The sequence below is a fragment of the Ascaphus truei genome, chromosome 2 (assembly GCF_040206685.1).
Source record: "Ascaphus truei isolate aAscTru1 chromosome 2, aAscTru1.hap1, whole genome shotgun sequence".
Taxonomy (NCBI): domain Eukaryota; kingdom Metazoa; phylum Chordata; class Amphibia; order Anura; family Ascaphidae; genus Ascaphus; species Ascaphus truei.
Window position 1 is genome coordinate 340,899,753 of NC_134484.1, and position 21,575 is coordinate 340,921,327.

At 39.8% G+C, this 21,575-nt stretch overlaps 1 protein-coding gene across 2 annotated transcripts in view; it reads right to left on the reverse strand.

Annotated features, from left to right (window-relative positions):
- Nucleotides 1-21,575, reverse strand: part of CNTNAP2 (contactin associated protein 2) — a 1,988,831-nt gene that overhangs the window by 980,254 nt on the left and 987,002 nt on the right. For both annotated transcript variants that reach the window (XM_075586746.1, XM_075586748.1), the window contains one exon: nt 19,885-20,088. In XM_075586746.1, the coding sequence (XP_075442861.1) occupies nt 19,885-20,088 (204 nt within the window). The remainder of the gene's footprint in view (nt 1-19,884; nt 20,089-21,575) is intronic.

A 21,575-nucleotide genomic window follows, 5' to 3' on the forward strand; every position in this document is an offset into this window, starting at 1 on the left:
CACTGTAAGCTGTTGTATTAGACCAAATCTTCTAATGTTCGCAAACATCTTCAGAAGATCATGATGTAACTAAGTAATAATATCTATGAACTTACTGTACCTTAACCCCAAACCACTAACTTAGGGATTTATACAAAAATTATACTCTTATTAGGGTGAAACCAGATCCAGTGTCAATAAAGAGATACCAAAACCTTGTGACCAGCTCAAAAAACAAGTAATCACTAATAAACCAGACTACAGTAAGTGTGGCCAATGGCTGAAATTTCTATGCAAATAATGGTAGGCTGGGTTGTACTGTACGGTATATTCCTGCCCAGCTCCTCTTTAGAAATGTGATATACTTTCTGAACTCAGCTTACTTAATTCTTTCATAAAGGTGCATTCCCTTAAATGTGTTATTACCAATAATTGTACTCGTTTTATAAATAGTTATTCAGGCTCTCCCCTTTTCCTGGCATCGCAGAAAAACTGGAGCGCAGAAGCATTGCTTCAGTGTAAAGCTACGGGGTAAGAGCGCTGTGTGATTACCCTGTCCTTGTCTGAGGACAGTCCTTAAAATAAAATGTAACCCTTAGCTTTCCATGTGAGCTGTTGGAGCAAGGGGACAGTCATCTGGTCATGCCTGGCCATGCTGCACCAGACTTGGTGCAGTTGCTTTTTTTATTGGCATCAGGGCCACTGACAGGTGGGGGAGAGCCAGGATAATTGTCCCGGCCTGGTGCCTGTGGGGGGCCTGGCCGACTGGCACTTCGGGCCCAAATCCTGCATCCAGCTGCCTGGCCTCTGGTTGTCGCTGCCAGGCCCTGGCTCTCCCAGCTGCTGCTGCCTCCTTTTCCCTCGCTGTCCTTTCTCTACCAACAGTGCCCGTCAGAAGCTGGGTCTGACCTGCAAGTGCACCCAGCTTCTGGTGCCCACCGGTGTGGGAAGAGGAGATTTCAGGTGTGGATAACTGCGGTCCGGCCGTGGCAACCAGATGCTGGGCCTAGCTGCCGGATCCCTGGTTGGTGCTATCCAGCTCCAGCTCTCACAAGCTTCTGCCTGCCTCTTCCCATGCCAGGTGTGACTCTTCCACTGGTTCTCAACAGAAGCAGAGAGGCAGGCCCGGCGTGGTGAGAATAGGCAGCAGCTGGGAAGCTCTAGTCCATGGTCAGGGTCCCAGGAAATCTGTCGGTGGCACTGATTGGCACCACATTTAAGGCTGGCAAGTTATTTGTTAAAATTATATACAGTAGTACCTTAAATGCTTAGTTAGGTGTTTGCAAAAAAAAATAACAGTATACAGTGTAAGGATTTGGTCATGCACCACGACCCTAGTTCTGATATAATATATATTTAAAAAAATCAAAGACATGAAAATTAAGAACATTTGTTTGCTGCTATAACACTGCTGGCAAAACAAGATAAGAAAACCTTGTCAATATTCAACAAATGGTACCATATTATTTTGTTATAAGAGATGGATATACTGTACATTTCTTAATCTCAGTTCAAAATGATTTAATGAATGTTATTTTTTGATAGAACAACTGTCCGTTCGAATGATATTTTATCCCAAGTAATTGCCTTGACTGCCCCAGTTGCAGAATGCTGATCTTGCCAGTGTTGCTAATTTGTAAAAACTATAATATATATTCACAACTTATATGAACATATATTTAAGTTGAGCTCTACAGTACGCTATGTAATTCGGGCGCAAACTCATTATTTTGTCACAAGGTGCGCTGAAATATACCTGGGACAGGCTGCATTTATGTATCAAACTTATGCAGCAAGATAGCAAACAAGAACAGCACTCACCTAATAATTATTAAAGAAATTGTGAAAAACCAATTATAACAATATACAATATTATGTCATATACAGTACACTGACCATACAGTACGATGAAGACTATGGGGGTCATGCACTAAGCTCCGTTAAGTCACTTTTAGAGCGCAAAGTGCTCTTAGAATGTGATGTTGCGCTGAACCTGATGCACTAAGCAACGCAAACAGGCACTTTGCGCTCTAAAATTGACTTTTTTCAGGAAATTTTTCTAAGTCCAACTTTGCTCGTTCATTACCCTGTTTGCGTTAAATTCTGGCCTTAAGCGGGATGCACTAAGCAACGCAACCTTAGCGTACTCGAAAGTTGCGTTGATCAGAACACATCAGCTCGAGGTAGACGCAAAAAAAGCTGGACTGGGTAATGTATTTATCAGCTTTATTTTGACATTGGTGTGAATAATGTAATTTGTATTTAGTTACAGGTTATTTTTAATGGCTTATTTCTGGTAGTTAGATTAGAATGATGGTGGTTACTTTCAATTAAAATTCTTTTGGCAATGGTTTGGCTTTAGGAATTGAATAGGGAATTGTATAATTGATTTGTATTGTATTGTAATTGGTTTAGGAAATTGATTAATTGATTGATGGTAATTGTATTGATGTTGCTTAGTTTCTATTTGATTTTCATGATGGCATTGGTGGTTAGGGGACATTGTTCGGAGTGTATTTTATTGTTACATATATTTTGCATAGTGTTACATGATGCACAGATTAATTGCATCATGTACACACTCAATGCAATTGTGTGACATTTCATATACATTTGTGTAGCTGCTGGTTTGTTGGTTTATATTTACAATTGCTGCTGGATTTATTTTAACATATAATGTGGTGATTTTAAGATGAATAATTCATGTTTTGATTTATGCATGTTTTATGTGTTTCATAATGGGCAAATAATCTATTATCCATATCTGGATAATAGTTATTTTGCACATTATTGTACTGTATGTGTTGGGGGGGGGGGATTGATGTATTTAATGTATAGGTCCGGTTTATTTTTTTTACATACAGGGTTGGTTCCTTTTGGTTTGCGGGGGACCTCTGGAGACCACCTGCGATATCCTTGGGCTTCTCATGGGTACCAGGCTGCCGGGTCCACGGGGGACACCTGTGGGGAAGAACCAGTGGCCCCACACCTGTGGGGGCACTGCGGACCTGTAGGGAGCACCCGTGGGTCCCCAGACGCCCATGGGAACCACCCGAGGCCCATCAGACACCTGTGGGTCTGACCCGGGCCCCCCAGACATCTGCGGGCCTACTGTGGAGACCCCATTGTGGCCCACGGTGACCCGCGGAGACCACCTGGTGGACCATGGCGCCTGGCGGAACCCCCCAACAGGCCTCCAGACCCTGTGTGAAACATGATGCTTGGCACCTGTAGGTATTTGAGGTGACCCGTCAGGCCCACCGGGGACTCCCGTGGGCCTGGGGTAAGAACCCTGTATGTAAAATAATAAATCATGTATTTATGGGGGGCAGGGGTGGGTTATGTATTTAATAAATATAAAGATGTATATTGTGGGGCTGTGTATTGTTTTTATTGTGGGTAATTGGGGTGGGGTAAGGGGGTATTGGCCCCAAGTGTAAGTGGTTAGGCCTCCCGGCTGGGTAGTGGGTGAGGGTGGTTAGGCCTCATGGGGTGGGGGGTTAGTGGGGGAGGGTATGTAGGCCTCCCGAGTGGTGGGTGAGGGTGGGTTAACTCCTTAATTACTGTAGCAGTTAATAACCGCTATGGTGATTAAAGGGTTAGGGGACATTACATTGGATGTTTTTATTCTTGTGTATGTTTTGCAGCATCGGAGGGACATGGGCAGGATGAAGATGAGGATGAAGACGGCCTTCATCGTGGGTGCCTGTAAAAGGTAAGTGTAATAGGTTTTTACTGTATTTATTGTAATTTATATGTATTTAAAATGGGCAAATGCATTATTATCCTTATGTGGATAATAGTTTTTTGGACCATTACAGTACTGTATGTGTTAGGGGGCGGGGGGATGTGTGTTGTATTTTGCTATGTTTATTCGGGGCAATTGTCCCCAATAAACATGCTAATGTGCCTTAACCCCTTCATTGCCTTAGCGGATAGCCGCTAAGGTAATGAAGCTGCATTAATGTAAATTTTAATAATAGTGTGCGGGAGCAGGGGGTCCCCTGAGCTGAACCGCATTGATTTCTGCCTCAGAGACCCCCTGCTTCCAGAGTTATAGGCCCAGGTTTGGGGCATCGGTGCCAGTGTCGGCGCCATCTTAATAGAGCCCACGTCGCGTCTTGGACACTCTAAAGATGGCGGCGACACTGGCACCCGATGCCCCATACCGGGGCCTGTAACTCGGGAAGCAGGGGGTCTCTGAGGCAGAAATCAATGCGGTTCAGCTCAGTAGACCACCTGCTCTTGCACACTATTATTAAAATTTACATTAATGCAGCTTCATTACCATAGCGGATAGCCGCTACGGTAAGGAATTATTGTTTATTGTTATGTGTGTTTTAATACTAGTGTAGATGTGCAGGGGGTCTCCTGAGCAGAACCGCATTGGTTTCAGCCTTGGGGACCCCCTACTTCAGGAGTTACAGGCCCTTTTATGGGGTGCCGGTATCCCCTTCAGAATTTAAATGTCCCGGTCACGTGACGCGGGAGCTTTAAAGTGCAAGGGATACCGGCACCTCATAACGGGGTCTGTATCTCCTTAAGTAGGGGTCCTCGGACCTGAAATCAATGTGGTTCAGGTCCAGGGACCCCCTGCTCATGTACATTATTATTAAAATGTATTTATTTAGTGTACGATCGCCTTGCATGGAGATACAGAATCTCCATGCAAATGTTACATGCGGCTTTTTTTTCTATCAGCTAGCGTACATAAAGGTTCAGAATGCTAGCAGGGGGGGAAAAAGCAACACCTACGCTGTGGGTGTTTTGAGCTATTTTGAGCAGGTACGTTAAAAAATGGGCTCAAGATCTTAGTGAATCGCGTCCCCAGCCTCACTTTTTAACGAACCTGCTTTTTTGGAACATCAGAACGCAAAGCCATTGAGCTTAGTGAATAGTCCCCAATGTCCCTTAAATAAGTATCCAGTGATTGTCCATTGGGATGACAGGTGCTGTTGATTCCTGCTTCCCAGAAAACTCACAGATTCTCCAGATCCAATGGATCTTGAGGGATTAATTTGGTGCTCTCAGATATATGGAGAACACTCTCTCTGATTGATTAACACACCTGAGAGTGGAGAATGAACCTCTCAAGATCCATCGGATCACACATCACAGTGAAAGTGTCCTCATATTCATGTATCCATATCTATTCCTATTGGTGTAATTGCATGAAACAATATACCCATTTCCTGTTTGTTTTTTTATTCAATTTCACATTTTGGACATCTTGTCCTGAGGAACCAAAGGGAACCTTCTTTCAAACATGTAGCAAACTTGCGCCACTTTCGGTGATATCAATATGTGTCTGCAATAAGATGAGGCATTTATGGTGGAAGTGGGAGGCATTTGGGTGCAGTTACCTTTGCATATTGGCGCAGGTCTATTATATATGAAGGATTGTGCGCCTAGTGCTACAGGTCTTGATGGTTTTCTGCTTTTGTTTTTTCCATCACCTTAAAGCAGCAGCCCAAGCTGCCGTTTTTTTTATTTTATTTCCCCCCCTTTAATATGTGCATCAATACAATCCACACAATGATAAGTAATAAGCTAAGTTGCTGATCAATCCATTCTCCTGTTATCGATCGGCAAAGATTCTGCTCAGTGGTTCATTAAATGGCTGTCAGTGCAGCAGAAGAGGACCAAAGATGCAAAGTTCTGTGGGGAAGATCATGTGACCAGGCAGTCACTCGATACAATTGGTGTGCTGATAGAGAGAGGGCAGGACTCAAAAAGGGGTGTGTCAGAGCCTGTTTCAGAAAAGGAAGGGGATGTAACTTTGTAAATGGTTGCTATAGAAACAGAAAATGCTTGTTATATTATAATACATTAAAAATGTCATTCAGAGTTGTTGTTTTTTTTTAAATGCTACTGTACAAGTATTTTCTCATAGTACAGAACTGATTTATTTAAAAAAAAAACACATGTAGGATATTGCTTGGTCTATAGCTTTAAAAGTTATATAAGTCATTTTTTTAGCACAGAATACTTACAAATTGTACAATAGTAAAACTAATATTAAATATGTCGCATTTCAGACAGAAAATGACTACTTTCTTGATACATAGACACCATTGTCATTACAGAATGTCTAAATGGCAAACAGTATCATTATGATTATTGCATCTTCAGCTGTTTAATGGTAAACTTCATTTTTTAGATGCTCATAAGTTGAATTACATAAATAGTATTGGGCTAAAACATTTTTAATCCCAGTATTGCAATGAATATTATTGACCCATTAGAGAGGGCTGGAGCTGCATGTTAGTCTCCTATGAAGGAGTAGATGTGTATTTTATTATTTGTTTTGCTTTAAAGGGACGGTGGGCCTGTTATTGTATTATTTAACCCCTGTAAATAAACTCTGTGTAAAGGAGTACAGAGTTTCCTGCCTTAATATGGGACCTAAGATACTGCGACATGACACAGACATCACAGTATGTATTTATGTATATGTATGTATGTATGTATGTATGTATGTATGTATGTATGTATGTATTATGTACAGTATGTATGTATGTATGAAATTTCCAGATACATTACAAAGGTGTGGAATCTACACATGATGCACAATAAACATATACATATATTTAGAATCCAAAATGGCTAATACAAGTGATAAAAGGATTAAAAAGGATTAAAAATGATTAGAAAGGAGTGGGATATAAAATTTCATTAGAGGGCTAAACAAGATGGGGGGTTTTATTTATTAATAAAAGCGGCCAAGTCAATATCAATGTTCAGACCCAATGACACAAGAGTATTACGTTTATGTATCCATTGGGTCTCTGGCATAACATTTTTTATGACATTTTTTATCCATCTGTATTCTCATTTTAAATCAAGGGTACAACACTATTGTGGTGTTTTGAAGCTTGCACCATACACCCATTAGACTGTACCTAGGACTTGAACTCTTTAGATCTTAATTTTCACAACAATTCAGTATACTAGAACAAACAGGTTACCCCAATTGAATACTACTGTATATATGGAGAACAAGTAAACACTAACAGGAACCCTATAAGGGTTATTGGTACAGTACCTTCAACAACCAATGGAGAAATATAAAAACAGTGCTGGAAACACACTGGGAGGTCCTCATGGAGGATAAAGAACTAGAGAAGGTCCTTAACACATCAGGGGAACAGATCTGGCAGATCGGCTATTTCACAGCTATTTTTTTCCCAAAAAAGAAAAAACATGGCTTACATCAAAAACAACTGGTTCATATAAATGTGGAAGCTGAATAACTTGCCACCATACTGTATGAACCCAACAAACAATTTCATCATTGAAACAATGGTAAATCTTTCCATATAAAATGTGTTATTTATTTCATAACTTGTGAATGAGGTCTGAAATACAATATGAACGCAAAACAAGATGGCAACTCTAGAGTCGTGTTCTGAAGCATGTTGGGACTATAAAAAAATCATGTGAATAACCAACACAAGGGAGGTCCAACTGCTTACAGTTTCAAGGATTAAAACAGATGTCACTTGGTACTGTATCAGAGGGGATGACATAGACAATGCCCTTCTCAAAATAGAAGCCAAGTGGATCTACACACTGGGAAGACTATCTCCACAAGGACTTAATGAGGGCTTTATGTATACTGCTTTTCTGTAGCATCCCCTCTATATAAAATGTTATATTTAGCCTACCACAATAAACATCTTAAGGCAAATCAAAACATACTGTACTACCTAGAAGGTCCAGATCAATAGATTGCAACATAGATACCTCTAAATGAGGCAAAAAGTAACATATATTGCTTTAATCTTACAATTCTCCACAGTAATATCTTCAGAGATAACTGCATAAAATATTCAGCACACTATTAGCAAATAGCATGCCTAAGTAAAACACTCAGAACCTCCCAACATCAAAAGATATGATTAAGTTTACACATTTACAGTAGCAATAAATGAAAACTAACTAAGTCTCAGCCAAGAAAGTAAAGAAATATATAATATCTCTAAAATCCCATAGCCTACTAAACACAGGAAGCAAGTGTGATGCTCGCTATAATTTTTAAATCGAAACTAATAGAGGATTTTAACCACCCAAAGTCTGCATTACAAATATCTTCTCCAGTGTTTCCCGACCTGAGAAGGTCAAAAGGGTGTGGTGGGATTTCCCTGATATCCAAGAGCAGGGAGAAATTAGGGCAGTTGCTAGGGGGCTGGGAAGTTTCCTCCACCCTGGTTGGTTGTTGCTAAGTAATTAGGAAGTGGTGTCAGGAGCTTGTGAGATGTGGCTAAGCAGAGGAGAAAGCAGCATGCTCCAAAAAGAGGTGTGTGGGTCCTGTCCTGTTCTGTCTCCTGTGTCTAGCTGTCTATACCTCCTCTTCCTCCTGTGGCTCTCTGCCCCCTCTGTATCCAGTGACTCTCTGCCCCTTCAGCCTCCTGTGACCCTCTGCCCTCTCTGTCTCTTGCCTGTATCTTCTATCACTGACTGTCCTGTTGTAGGGATGACTCAGTAACTAAACCCTGGGATTAGGGGTGCCCCAAGAGAAAAAAGGTGCAAACCACTGATCTACTCCTTTGTAGATATTATATATTCCTTCCTATCTTTCTCACACACTCTACCAATTGCAGATTTTTCTACCTTACAACTCACTGCTCACTACCAGGAGTCTAGGATTCACTCCAGTGATCTCACAGTCCACTTTCAGAGGGGCTTTATTTGATGGTTTTGCACAAGTGGATATTGCACGAGCACATATTAGCAGCGCCCAGGAGACTGAGGTTTATTGATTACATGTTTTACCAGGAAGTAATACATTCAGAGAGACAAGATTAAAATTGTGTTAGAAGAGGTAGGATAAGTCTGCAATGTGTTAGAAAATACCCAGAAAAAGTCTGAAACCAATATTGTGTTATGTGTCCTCTAACTGGTTATCCTGAATGACCATGTTATAGCGAGCCCAGACATACGTCAGAACAACCTGAGGGAGCCATTTGTCACAAGGGATTAAACTATTGATTAAGATCCAGAGATCCATTAAGGTACAGTATGAGTAGTTTATCATACAGTCCATAATGTTTCGGGTTGACCTGATCCTTCCTCAGATGTGATGCAGTTATGGAGCTTTGTGCCGGTGCAAGAAGCAAATGTTTTATGCTTGTTTTCTTTGTGTGCGTTAACCACTTGTGTGCTGCATTAGTTACAAATATACTGTAAGTCCTGCTATGGTGCCACTTAACGTAACAGCTAGGTTATAGGATGGGGCTTCCTTAGCAGTATTTTTCAAAATATTGAAAGGTCACATATGTGCCGGTGCAAGAAGCAAATGTTTTATGCTTGTTTTCTTTGTGTGCTGCATTAGTTACTAATATACTGTAAGTCCTGCTGTGGTGTAATTTAACATAACAACAACGATGGATTCTAAGATCCTGGATAGCTTTGATATAGTTATCTTCACCAGGGCATGGACTGGAGGTTTCCCTCTTCTAATGCCTCCACAAAATACAAATTTTTTTCTGGTTTATAGTGTTTTCTCACATGGTCATTTAATATGGCTTCTTCTGGGGGCGGAGCTTATGAGAAGGTCCTACAAAGTTTTATAACTTTGGAGATAGGTGAAAAACTCTGAAATAGGAGCCTAGTCAATCCTAGTTTAGCCAAATATATTAATTTTTAAAGGGTTAGTGTATTTAAAAAAATATATAAGCCTTACTACTGCAATAGTATATTTATGCACATCGAATATGGTGCCTAGATTCTGCAAACACATAATACACTTTCCATTGGTTCTGCGGGTCTACAAAGTTAGAAAACCACTGGTCCTGGCAGTTTCACAGATCAATTTGCATTAAGGGATGCAAATAAAATTGGAAAGAAATATCTGAGACAGGGTAGTGATCACTCTTCAGAGCTTATTGAATGGCAGGAAAATACTTCATATTGGGACGAAATGCTCATTTATGAATAGATTTGCATATTTGCTTCTTTACTAACTTGTCTAATTCTTTGCCAACCCATGATAGCTCAGTCGCACCTTTAGCTATTCAGCATTTTTTGTGCTTTCGCTTAGTCACATTTTTGTATGATCACCTTTAAAATATACATAGAGGGAGAGGCTACATTTTTGAACTCCGACGAATTTGCAAAAAGTCAAACTTGGGTAGAAACACCATTTTATTATATCTCCTGAATGAAGAGTGGGATTTCAAAATTAAAAACAGCATTGTAAGGTGGAAGAAGAAAATGCTTTAAAAACATCTGACGGGACCATAGGCACTTGGCTTGGTGTTCTGGTTTTGGGTCCAAATCATTTTTGGGCTTTCATTTTGGTTTTAAAAATCTAAAGGGTTTTGGAATGTAAGGTTCTGGTTTTACACACAAAATGTTGCCCATCTTTACTAACAGCATGAATATATTCATATGTATTAATTACAATTTCCATTCAGACAACATCTTTCAAACTTCCATGACTGGTCTAATAGAATTCAATTCCATGAATTATATAATGCGTTTAGTGCCCCATGAAAATGTGCTTACAGCCCCATTTTATCAGTGATGTGGTGCTTTTTGGAATAGTAGTAACATTCAGTGCACTGTATAATAATCTGGGGAAAAGTTATAGTATTTGTATTTAAAACATGAAAATTATAAGAAATCAATATTATAACAAATTGGCATTCATTGAAGTTTTAAGAACTGTCCAATGGTAAACGTTGCTACTTCAAATAGGATTTCATACGAATATTACGTTTCAATAATTTTTTCTCTGGTGTGAAAGGATTGAGTTTTACTGATTGCATCTGTGTGGAAACCTTAGTGTACAACCCTTACTAGATCACACCAATAAGGGATCTATAGCCTCATTTACATTCTCCTTGGATAAAAGGTGCCTTTTGGACATTCTAAACTCCCTATAGACTGCTGTGAGAAGTGACTTCTATTCACTAAACTCTAATAATAGGAATCTACAGATATTGATTGTTATTGCAATTACTGTACTACTGTATTCACTGAAGCTGTTATTTAAAAGCTATCCAATTGGTATCAGTAATGTTTGAGGGAGACTAATTAATAGATTACATCTCATCCAAGATCCTTCAAAAGGATTGACTATAAAATATGTACTGTAGATGAGAAGATGGAAAATAAGGTCACTACTATGTATTTACATACTGTACCCTGTTCACTTAATGTAACTACTGTATGTACAGCTCAACCCCCTTATAACGCTGTGTTTGGGGTCCAAAGAATCACAACACTCTATAAGTGGATCGCGTTAGAAATAATGTACAATTGTATGCATTGTACAATAAAGTATTCAAGATACCAATAATCGTGTTGTAAAGTATTCATAAATACGAAAATTGGGAGCCATGCTGGCATCGCGTTATAAGCGGATTCGCGTTGTAACGGATCGCATTATAACGGGGTTGAGCTGTATTTGTAACCATGTATTTCTCATCATAACTCTATGCCCAGAACATACTTGAAAACGAGAGGTAAATCTCAATGTATTACTTCCTGGTAAAGCATTTGATAAATAAATAAATAAAATTACATAGATAAGGAGAACTACAGTATAGTAATGCATACATCGAAACAGCAACTAGACACATGAAAATGTCTGAATTTTGCTAGGGACCTATATTATGGGGTTAGTTTCCTAGACAATCAGTCTTGCTATTGACTTGGTGCCTGAAAGCAATGTACCCATTGGCTCTAAAATGTGTTCTATTTGATCCTTAACTATCTCTTATACCATCCATATCTCACCATATAGAATATCTGAAAAACACACAAGTAACCTTAATGGTCACCTGCACAGATACACAAGATATTATTTAGGAGCATAATGCAGAACATTATACTGATACTGTATATGAATATCAAGTGCTAATATAGCCAGCAATTAAACTTTATTATGCAATGACTCCGAAGTTATATATTTACTTTTGAGTCTGTTCCTCCTAACTTCTGTGTGCTCATTGAATTAATGTGATAACTTTTAAAACTCCTATTTTCTATATCACCTTACACAATGTGGCTTCTCCTAAGTCACAGGAAAGACACTTGGGACACCCTAAATAGCCTAAGCTTGATTTGCACTTTCAAGGTTCCCTTGTCGTGTTTCTCTCATTTAAAAAAAAAGTGTACACTTGATAAACTGAGATTATTCCCAGTAACACCTCTTCCACCATCTTGCAACATTTTCTGCTAATTAAATGTGTTAAAGCAGATGTTACTGATATCATAAAAGATGTTCAGAAAGTAATTTATTGTGTTAACAAAAAACTCTTGTTTCATTAGTGGGGTTGAAGTGTATGTGAAAAGTCATGAGCCTGCCTATGTTGTGTCTGTCTGCCCTTATAGGTGCAAAAACATTTCTCCTTTCGAATTTGCATTTACTTACAGTATACTGTACTTCACTGTTTCAGCACTGTTCTGTCTCAGGCTCACTTTGGCTAATGAGTTGAAACAGGCAGCTAAACTCATCCCCTGTCCATGCACACAGAGTACTTCCTTTAAGTTTCTTTAGACTTTAAAAACACGTGGGGCTAATAGTCATTTTGGACATTAAAAAAAAAATACCAGCTTTAAAAAATAAAAATAAAATGAACAACATAAAAAATACATTTGGCACATAAAACCATTGATTATCAATGTGGATAACTAGGCCCCCTCAATGGGGAGACCAGATTTCCACGTTGGTAATAATTGGTAATCATTAATAAAAAAGATACATTACCAAAAATAAAATACTTACATAATCCCCTTGTCATGATAATATCATGAGCTACTAGGTCGTTTAATTCCCTTTGGTGCTTGAGGGGTTAATGAGCTACACTTGTTTTAACAAAATACCAAATGCTGGGTTTGAAACTGGTCAGGACTGTTTTCTGTCTGCTCTGAATTTCAAAGGCACTTACTTGGGTCGGGGGTCCATCCTGGATAGCCCACTCACGGTGTCAATTGTTTTAATCGAAGAAGAGCAGCTTCAAAGTATTCTGTAGAAAGGGGTGGGATGATGAGGGTGCCTTAAAGTATTGTATCTAAGTCTGGGGGAGATTGTTACAAGTCATATCTGTCCAGGGGCATGCTGGGAAAGCATAGCAGACCTCATCTTCTGAACCAGTGCCTCTCTGGGAAAAATCCATAGCATGTGGTAATGTACTGTATAGGATTTTCTGTTTTACCCCTTTTATTTTAAGAAGCTGCTCTGCCTTATATTGTAATTGTATGTTTATTTTGTAATACCTTTTCTGTAATTCAAGCACTGTATTTTTATATATATTAAACCATTTAATAAGTAATGCTTTGGGCTCTGAATGAACTTTGTGCACGCTGGAGAGAATAACTTGCTAAATTCAGGCACATGTTACTACAACTGATTGTGTGTTAGAGTGCATAGTTTTTCCTATAAGAAACAGGGACCTGAGGCCCTGGCGGATATTTTAGTCTAAGATCTTTTATCATATCTGCATAACCTCAGGTGGTGGCAGTGGATGGTTATGATGTGCAATTGAGTAGGGGTTAATACTAACTCGCTGGTTCCTTGCAGAGGAGAAAGGGGGGTTGCTAGAGAAGCCTTTGTGTATTAACCCTGGTTGCATATCTAAAGTCACGTGCTCACTCGTGTGCTGTTCGTGGCGGTGGTATATTGGGACGGTTTGAGGAGAGATACAACCCATTTGAGGGACCCCTGAGTGGGTGAAGAGGGGGTACCCTTGCGAGCGTCGGTATTAACCCTTGTCCCGTATGCAGGTCACGTGCTAGCAGGGGGTCTTACATGACACCCCTTCATTACCTTAGCAGATAGTCGCCATGATCATAAAGGGGTTAACCAATCACGCTGACGCCCCCCCACCCCAAACCCCCAGAGGACTAGCCATCCTCCCAGGATCAACTACCCCAGCACCCACCTCTCTACCTCAACACTAATGGACAATAGCCCTTTTAGGCAAATGTGCTTACTATGACATTTGCCCATTGAAAATCATACAATTTAAAAATTAAAAAAAAACATTACTATAAATAATAACATAATACTGTAAATACTAAGCAATGAAATAAATTGTTTTGAACTGTGCTCACCTACAGTATGCCCTGAAAGGGAACCTTGATCAGCACATTGCAATCAATTGACACCCTAAATGAAGAAGTCTTACTTAGCATTACTGAGATGAAGGCTTTAATCCTCCTTTTCCAAAAATGGCCGATGCTCAACCATATAAAAACCACACAAACAACTCCATGGCACCGACACCCAACCCCCCACAACCAAAAATCCAAGGAAAATTATCCAATCCGGTAATGAAGGGTGATGGTCAACCGAAGCAATGATCCTCAATTTGATCCACAAAGCAATGATCCTCAACTTGATAGAAGAGCAGTCTACAGTGAGTAGATCTTCTTCCTTCTTTTAATCTTTCTACTTCTTTTCTTCTCCTCAAAGTTGACTGTAGGTCTTCCAGTCCAATGAGACGTCCCAGGCATTAAGGCCTTATATAATGCCTGTGATGTCACATCTGCCCCTTACGTGGTACATCCACCAATTGGTGGATGTACCATTTGATCAGTCATCAAGGTTGCTTGTGAATGACCTCTCAATCAGCTTTGATGACATCACATATAGGACTTTGATAATATTCAACCAATAGGATTGTGATGAATGCCCATTTTTAGTTTACATGACATCACCTTAAATAGAGAGAATTCCATTCCAAAAAAGGAATGTGATTCTCTCCCTTAAGGGTGATTTCATAGAACCCAAAAGAGAACATTCCTCACATGTTACATCAACAGGGTTACCAACACTCCGGGTTTCACCCGGAGACTTCAGGTTTTGGCAATGTATCCCCGGGCTACAGGTTTACCTAGTAAATCTCTGGGTGGTGGCAAACCTGGATGGGCGGCGGCAACGTATCACAGCATCTCCCCCTGCAACTACTGGCAATATGGCTGTGTGGCGCTAAATGGTGCCAAATTGCCATGCCAACAGGAACGCCCTGTGATGTAATAGCATCATGTGACACCTGTTGCCATGACAATTAAATGCTTTGTGTCGTAACAACGTAATGCTGCACCACGTTGTCATGACAACTTGACGCGACGTGACATTGTGACGTTATGTGGCGTCCTGTTGTCATGGTAATGAAGTGTCATTTGATACTGCGTAGCAATATTGAAGACAGTTGCAGGGGTAAAATGCCGGGAGGATGTAATTGCTATATTTAAAAAAATCTTCGGGTTGTCCTTCAGTCGAAGGTGGCAACCCTGTACATCAACCAATCCTATTGGTTCATGTACTAAGTAATGTCATGTTATGAAGGCTGGTTTAGAGATAATTCTCAACAAACATGATGGCTGGTCACATAGTACATTCACCAATCGACCTTACATAAGGCCTGGGACATCTCATTTGACAAGAAGACAATGATTCAACTCACCAGAGACTCCTCTTCTATCAAGCTGAGGAACATTGCTTTGTCGGTCAAATTGAAGATCATTACTTCAGTTGACAACCACCCTTCATCCTGGATTGAATGAATTTTCCTGCATTTTTTTGGTGTTTGCTCTTTTCATTGTGTCAAAGATTAATTTTATTGTGCCATAAGGCAAGGATTTGTTTGTGGGTTTCCCGGCCTTTATTGGATGCATCCTCTTGTGCCCCATGTGGACAAGGAGTGTGAAAGCCATCAGCTCTTTAAGGTTAAGTATGGCAAATCAATGAACACCATAAATAAATAAAAGTTAATGTGTTTACCTAGGGTATAATTAGGCAAATTTGCCTAATAGGACTATTGCCCATCACTGTTGGGGGGGTGGGATAATGCCTTTGCCCCAGGGAGGGTGGTTAGGCCTCCCGGGGGGAGGGTTGTAGCAGGATGTGTTAACCCCTTCATTGGCAAAGCCAAAAAGGGTTATTATTAATGTTTCATACATTTTGTTAATGTATTTTTTAAATTCAAGGTTACCATTTATTACCAATGTTGAAATCTGAGCTCCCCATTGATTATTGATTATTCAATGTGATAATCAATGGTTTTATGTGTAAAGTGTATTTTTTATGTTATTATGTTTTGGGGTTTATATTCCCATAACCCCCTTTTGGCCACATTTTGCTAGTAGGCATATTAGGCACTGGTCTAGCGGGGTGTGGGTAATTGCCCCTGGGGGAGTGGTTAGGCCTCCCATGGGGGTAGCAGGATGTGTTAACCACTTCATTACCATAGCGGTGAGCTGCTAAGGTAACTAAGTTAATGGTTATTGTTAATGGCCTTTTTTTTATTACTGGGTACATGTGTACATATTTTTTATGCTTAATGCCCAACACCGCTATTAGACACATTTGGCTAATACTAATCTTGGGCATTACTCTGGCGGGAGTTGGGGGGTGGGTGATGGGGGCAGTTGCCCTGGGGAAGGTGGTTAGGCCACCCTTGGAGGGTTGGTAGGCCTCTAGGGGAAGGTGGTTAGGCCTCCCGGGGAGGTTGCAGGATGGGTTAACCCCTTAATTACCATAGCGGTTAGTAAAGCAATGCATGGCAATGCTTTACTCGCACTAAGGTGGGCAAAAGTGTTAGGTAGTCTGGTTGTATGCTTATCTTAACCTCTTTGATGCCTGTGATATACCTTGGTAACCACATGCATCAAACGGGTTAATGTTATTTCTAGCATAGGCTTACAGAAGTCTATAATAAAAATATGATCTTGATGCGGTATTAATGTATTTATTAATGGGCAAGTTAATTCCTGCATCGTGAGTTAGCCTGAATATTGCAGCTAGTAAATTATTGCTGCAATGTTGATTTATCCCTACTTAACAATTGTGGTAATAACGCTCGTAATTACATTTTTACTGGGTTCGATATTAACTACGTTTTACAGAAGTTTGATGTACCCGGGTTGAAGCTCGTTTTTTTTATACAGTATATTCCTTTTTCAACGTGATTGCATCCAGGGGATGCTATGGAGTCGAACCGCTCTATTTTTAGCTCTAGGCCCCCTCCTGTTCCCCAGATACTAACAATTATAGCTGCCAGTCTTCTACCCCTATCCTGGGGAAACAATGGTTGCCAGAACATGGGCCGAATGGAAATCAAAAATTGTAATTCTTCTGCACAATAATGAACTGGAAATGTTGATAAGGATGTAACTCTCCTTGTAGCTTCCTCTTTAGTTAGGCAGTCACTCCAATATGCCTGCATGCAGTCCTCTGGGGGATGTCTTAGAGAAGAAAAATCAAAGAGGGAACGCACCGGAGGTTAAAGAATCAGCAGGTGGTGAAGTACAGATTTGTGCAAAACGAGTTGTGGAGTACTGCTGCATCACATCGCTCTGTGACCACTCTTTCACAAGAACTTTTAGTTTGCCAGGTTCACTTCGTGCAGAGTCTTTCGCTTTTCCAGGGGGACTAGAATTCCAGCTCCCCTGGCTGTAAGACATCTACAGACGATGCCAGACTTCACTGAACTTCTCTGTGACACTGCTTTATTCAATTTTACATGTACTGTAAGTCATTTTTATTTACTTTTATTAAATTGTCATACATTTCTTTAACCTCCGGTGCGCTCTCTCTTTGATTTTTCTTCCCAAATGGAAATCACTATGGATGACATTGTGGTTTACTACTGGATAATCGCCAACACCATCTTTAAAAAAATGTGAAGTGTGCAGCTAAAACTGTAAGTATCTCAGGAACCGAGGGGTCCCTATTGCTGATAATAGACAAATTTCAGATGCAGAGTACCCACTACTTCCAATGTTGTTACAAAAGCAACATCAGTTTTAAAATAGCAATCCCTCATTATGTACAATACAGTAACTCATCTCTGTGTTCTGTATACTTTTTCATCTTTTCAAACCAGCTTTGTTAGACCTATTCTTTAGAATAACACCTTAGACCCTACCACCCATTCTAACTATCACCGTGTATCCCTCTTGCCTTTTGCTCCTAAACTTATGGAACGTAATGCTTCTTTACTAAACTCCGATAACTGATTTCACCCTGTCCAATCAGACTTACGCACTGTATACTCATCAGAAACCACAAACAAAGTAACTAATGATCGCCATATTGCCAAATCTCAAGGAAACTACTCCACTCTAATTCTTCTTAACATCTCTTCAGCGTTCGATACTGTTGACCTCTTCTCCTACACATTCTTCACTCTTGGCATCTTTAAGACACAGCCCTCACCTGTTTTTCCTCCTACCTCTCTCGCCGTTCCTTCAGTGTCTTATACCAATTCCTCCTCAACCTCTATGGAACTCTATAGGTGTTCCTCGAACTCAATTCTAGGCCCCTTGCTCTCCTCTCTATATACCCTCTCACTGAGTGACCTCATTGACTCTTTGGATTCACCTATGATTTCTAAACAAAATGTCTCGGTTTAAATTATGGTAAATGATGGAATCTCTGTAGCAGTGTTTTTTTAGACATGATTCCATTAGTAAACACTAATAAATTTGTTGGAAATTTGTTGGAAAGGTGTACTAATGAAACATGTACAAGAAAAAAAAAAAACTACCAAAAAACCTGTAACTACGGTAGGAATGTAGGATCCAGTGGCTTTTGGAAAATCAGCTACCGCATGGAGATTCTTACGCAGAAAAAAAGACAGATATAATAGAGTCATAGACACAAAAATAATGAATTTGACAAAACGTTCTTGTTTTAGTTTAAGATTTATCATCTTATTTTCAGCACTTTTATTAGAGCTTGTGATTTTTTTCAGTGTCCCTGTAAAATAGGCAGCACTCCACAATAACAGTAGGTATCTGTTGTGAACAAAATCTGATTAATGAAGAAGCTTTCATAGTGTGTACAACCTCTATAATATACAGTATGCAACGACCACTGCTATGAAAGAGCATCACACAAGACCGACTCAAATTCAATTGTTGAGGTGTAAATAGTTTTTAGCCCATATACAGAACTATAAATGTACCATTTATTAGGACTGCAGTGGCACCAGAATGAATCTCTTACTTTATCTGCAAGCCACTGGGTTGCCTTTTTAGCCCATATAGTGACAGAAGGACCAAAATAGCAATATACTAAAGAGGCTGAAAAAAAACAAAACAAGTCATAATTCCTTGAAGATAGCATATCAATGGGTCCTTATTTTCCAGTAAGGTTGCTTCCAACGGGACTCAAAGGTTAACATCTACCCACAATAATAATTTATATAGAAACATTTCTGAATTTGCTATGTGTAAATGTGCAAAGATTGAGCATGCAATGACTGAAAATGTGTATTTATCTCAACCTTCAGATGTGTGCTGTGAATGTCTAAATGGGATTAGGATTAATCTATATTTTCATTTAACTCCCATCTATTTCAGCTATTATCTAAAACCACTAAAACGAATGATTAAATACAGGTGAAAAAGTGGGCTTCCAGTTGGATGTTATCCTTTCAGCTCCAAGCCATGTGATCGCAACTGCAGTGTCTTGTCTCTGTACTTGTAGTGCTGATTAGGCTACACTTTACCCTTTGACCTACATAAACCTCTCCCCTTATTCCCTTGCTTGCTATGTTTTGGCTTTTTCCCCTCCTTCTTCCATGCCATACTATTCAATAGGGAAAATAAAATACAAATGTTCAATAAAGGAAAATTCTCAACTGTTTAAGGATAGTTTTAACTAAACAGAGAGGCAGTTTGTCACATTAACAGCCATTCAAATAAATAGTGTTAATGGCTATACAACTTTTGTTTCTCAAAGTACAAACAAATCCATGAGTATTTCTGTCATGTTGTAATAACTCTTTGATAAAGTGCCGTCGAGGCAGGAAACGCGTCAGAGGACTATTACCTGTATGTTTGTTGTTTGGCTTTATGCCTATTAAATAATTATATTTTACCTGCCTCCAGCCCAGCTTTTTGCAGTGCTCAAACCTTACCTTTCTTTCAAATACTTGTAATTACCTAGATTTAATTGCAGGACAAGTTTTGCTTTCTTCAGTTCCAAGGTGATGTAGTCCCCTTGCTGCCCTTCTCCATGAAAGAGGACACCTTCACTTTCAGAGCTTTTGAACTTGAGTGAGATGACATCTTTTAGAGTTTTCATTTTCTTGTTCTTGAATCGATACGATAATCCATCATTACCATCAAAATTGATAACATCAGCCCCTAGGGAAAATACAAAATTTCCAATGAATATACAATGATACAAAAAATAAAGCTAACATAAGTACAGGAATTAACTATGGTCTAGAGCAGTGGTTACCAACTCCAGTTCTCAAGAACCCCCTTCAAAAAGGTTAGGTCTTAAGGATTTCCCTGCTTGAGCACAGGTGGTTTAATTAGTGGCTCAGTCATTTTGACTGAACCCCCCGTGCTGATGCAGGAATTTCCTTCAAGTTAAAACCTGGCCTCTTGGGGGTTCTTGAGGAATGGAGCTGGGAGCCACTGGACTATGGCACTCACTGAAAAAAATAAGTGTTGAACAGATTTGTTAGGAATCATTTATCCAATAATCCCTATTCTAAACTGGGGCAAAACAAAACTGCATCATATTTACCAAGGAAATACATTCCCATTGAGACCATTGCCATTTTCTCCTTTAATAAATCTGGAGCAGTATATTGAACCAGTTTGATAAGTGACCTGCATAATCCCCAATCACTTTCAAAGCTTTCCTTTGCATTAAGCAAGATAAGCAACATTTCAATTTCCCAATTTAAAAATAAACTAGGTACTGTATATTCACCTTTGTACAATTAATTTGAGATCTTAATATTTCTGCAAAATGATGATGCATCATGCCGCAAATCTGTTAAATACAGTATGTCTACGTAAATCTGACATTAAGCCTATTTAATTTTAATCTGAGTTGTTTTTGTTAGCTTTACTTTCTTTATGTTGCAATAAAAACAGGTGAGAAGCTCAGCAACTGCAAATATTAATACAATTTACAGATACAGTGGATATGGATATACATATCTGGCATCCAATACAATATTCAATACAAGTTTTTGGAAAGATATTGATTGAAGCCATTAAGTTTTGAAAATATTTTAGAGTTTATTTGTATAATTGGTATCTAAATATATCTAGAAGAGTAATAGCCTATATAATAAAAAGATTTGTCAGGGAGGATTGCTGCTTTAACTTTTTTAGGTAGTAGTAGTCGTTGAAAGTCTGGATATTGGCTGCTGGATAAAAATCGGGCCAGTCCAATTGGGCGGCACAGCCTGTGACCGGGGGCGCGGCCTCCCCGAACCGGGTTGGCCGATGGAGCGGCCGGGGGGCAGGCCAGGGGAGGGGCCTGTGGGGGTTAAACCTGTTGCCAGGAACAAGGATCGGTCACTTGTTCCTGGCTCGCAACAGATTACCACCCACCCATCCCGTTGTTTAGTTTAGAGATCAACAGAATCACGGGGAGCTGTGTTAACATCTCTTTATTTTGCAGAAGCCTAAGATATATCGGGGGCGAAAAACAAAGGCGGAAAAGATCCAGATTTAGGGGTCATAGTTGGGCCAATTTGCTTTGTCGCGGCGGCAATTAGGGAGGGGGGGTAGGTACTCGTCCTGCCGGAAGAGGCTCGGGGCTGGTAAAGCAGGTTGAAGCGAGGGGGCAGGTCACGGGACATACTTCCGGGTGCCCCCCCCCCACC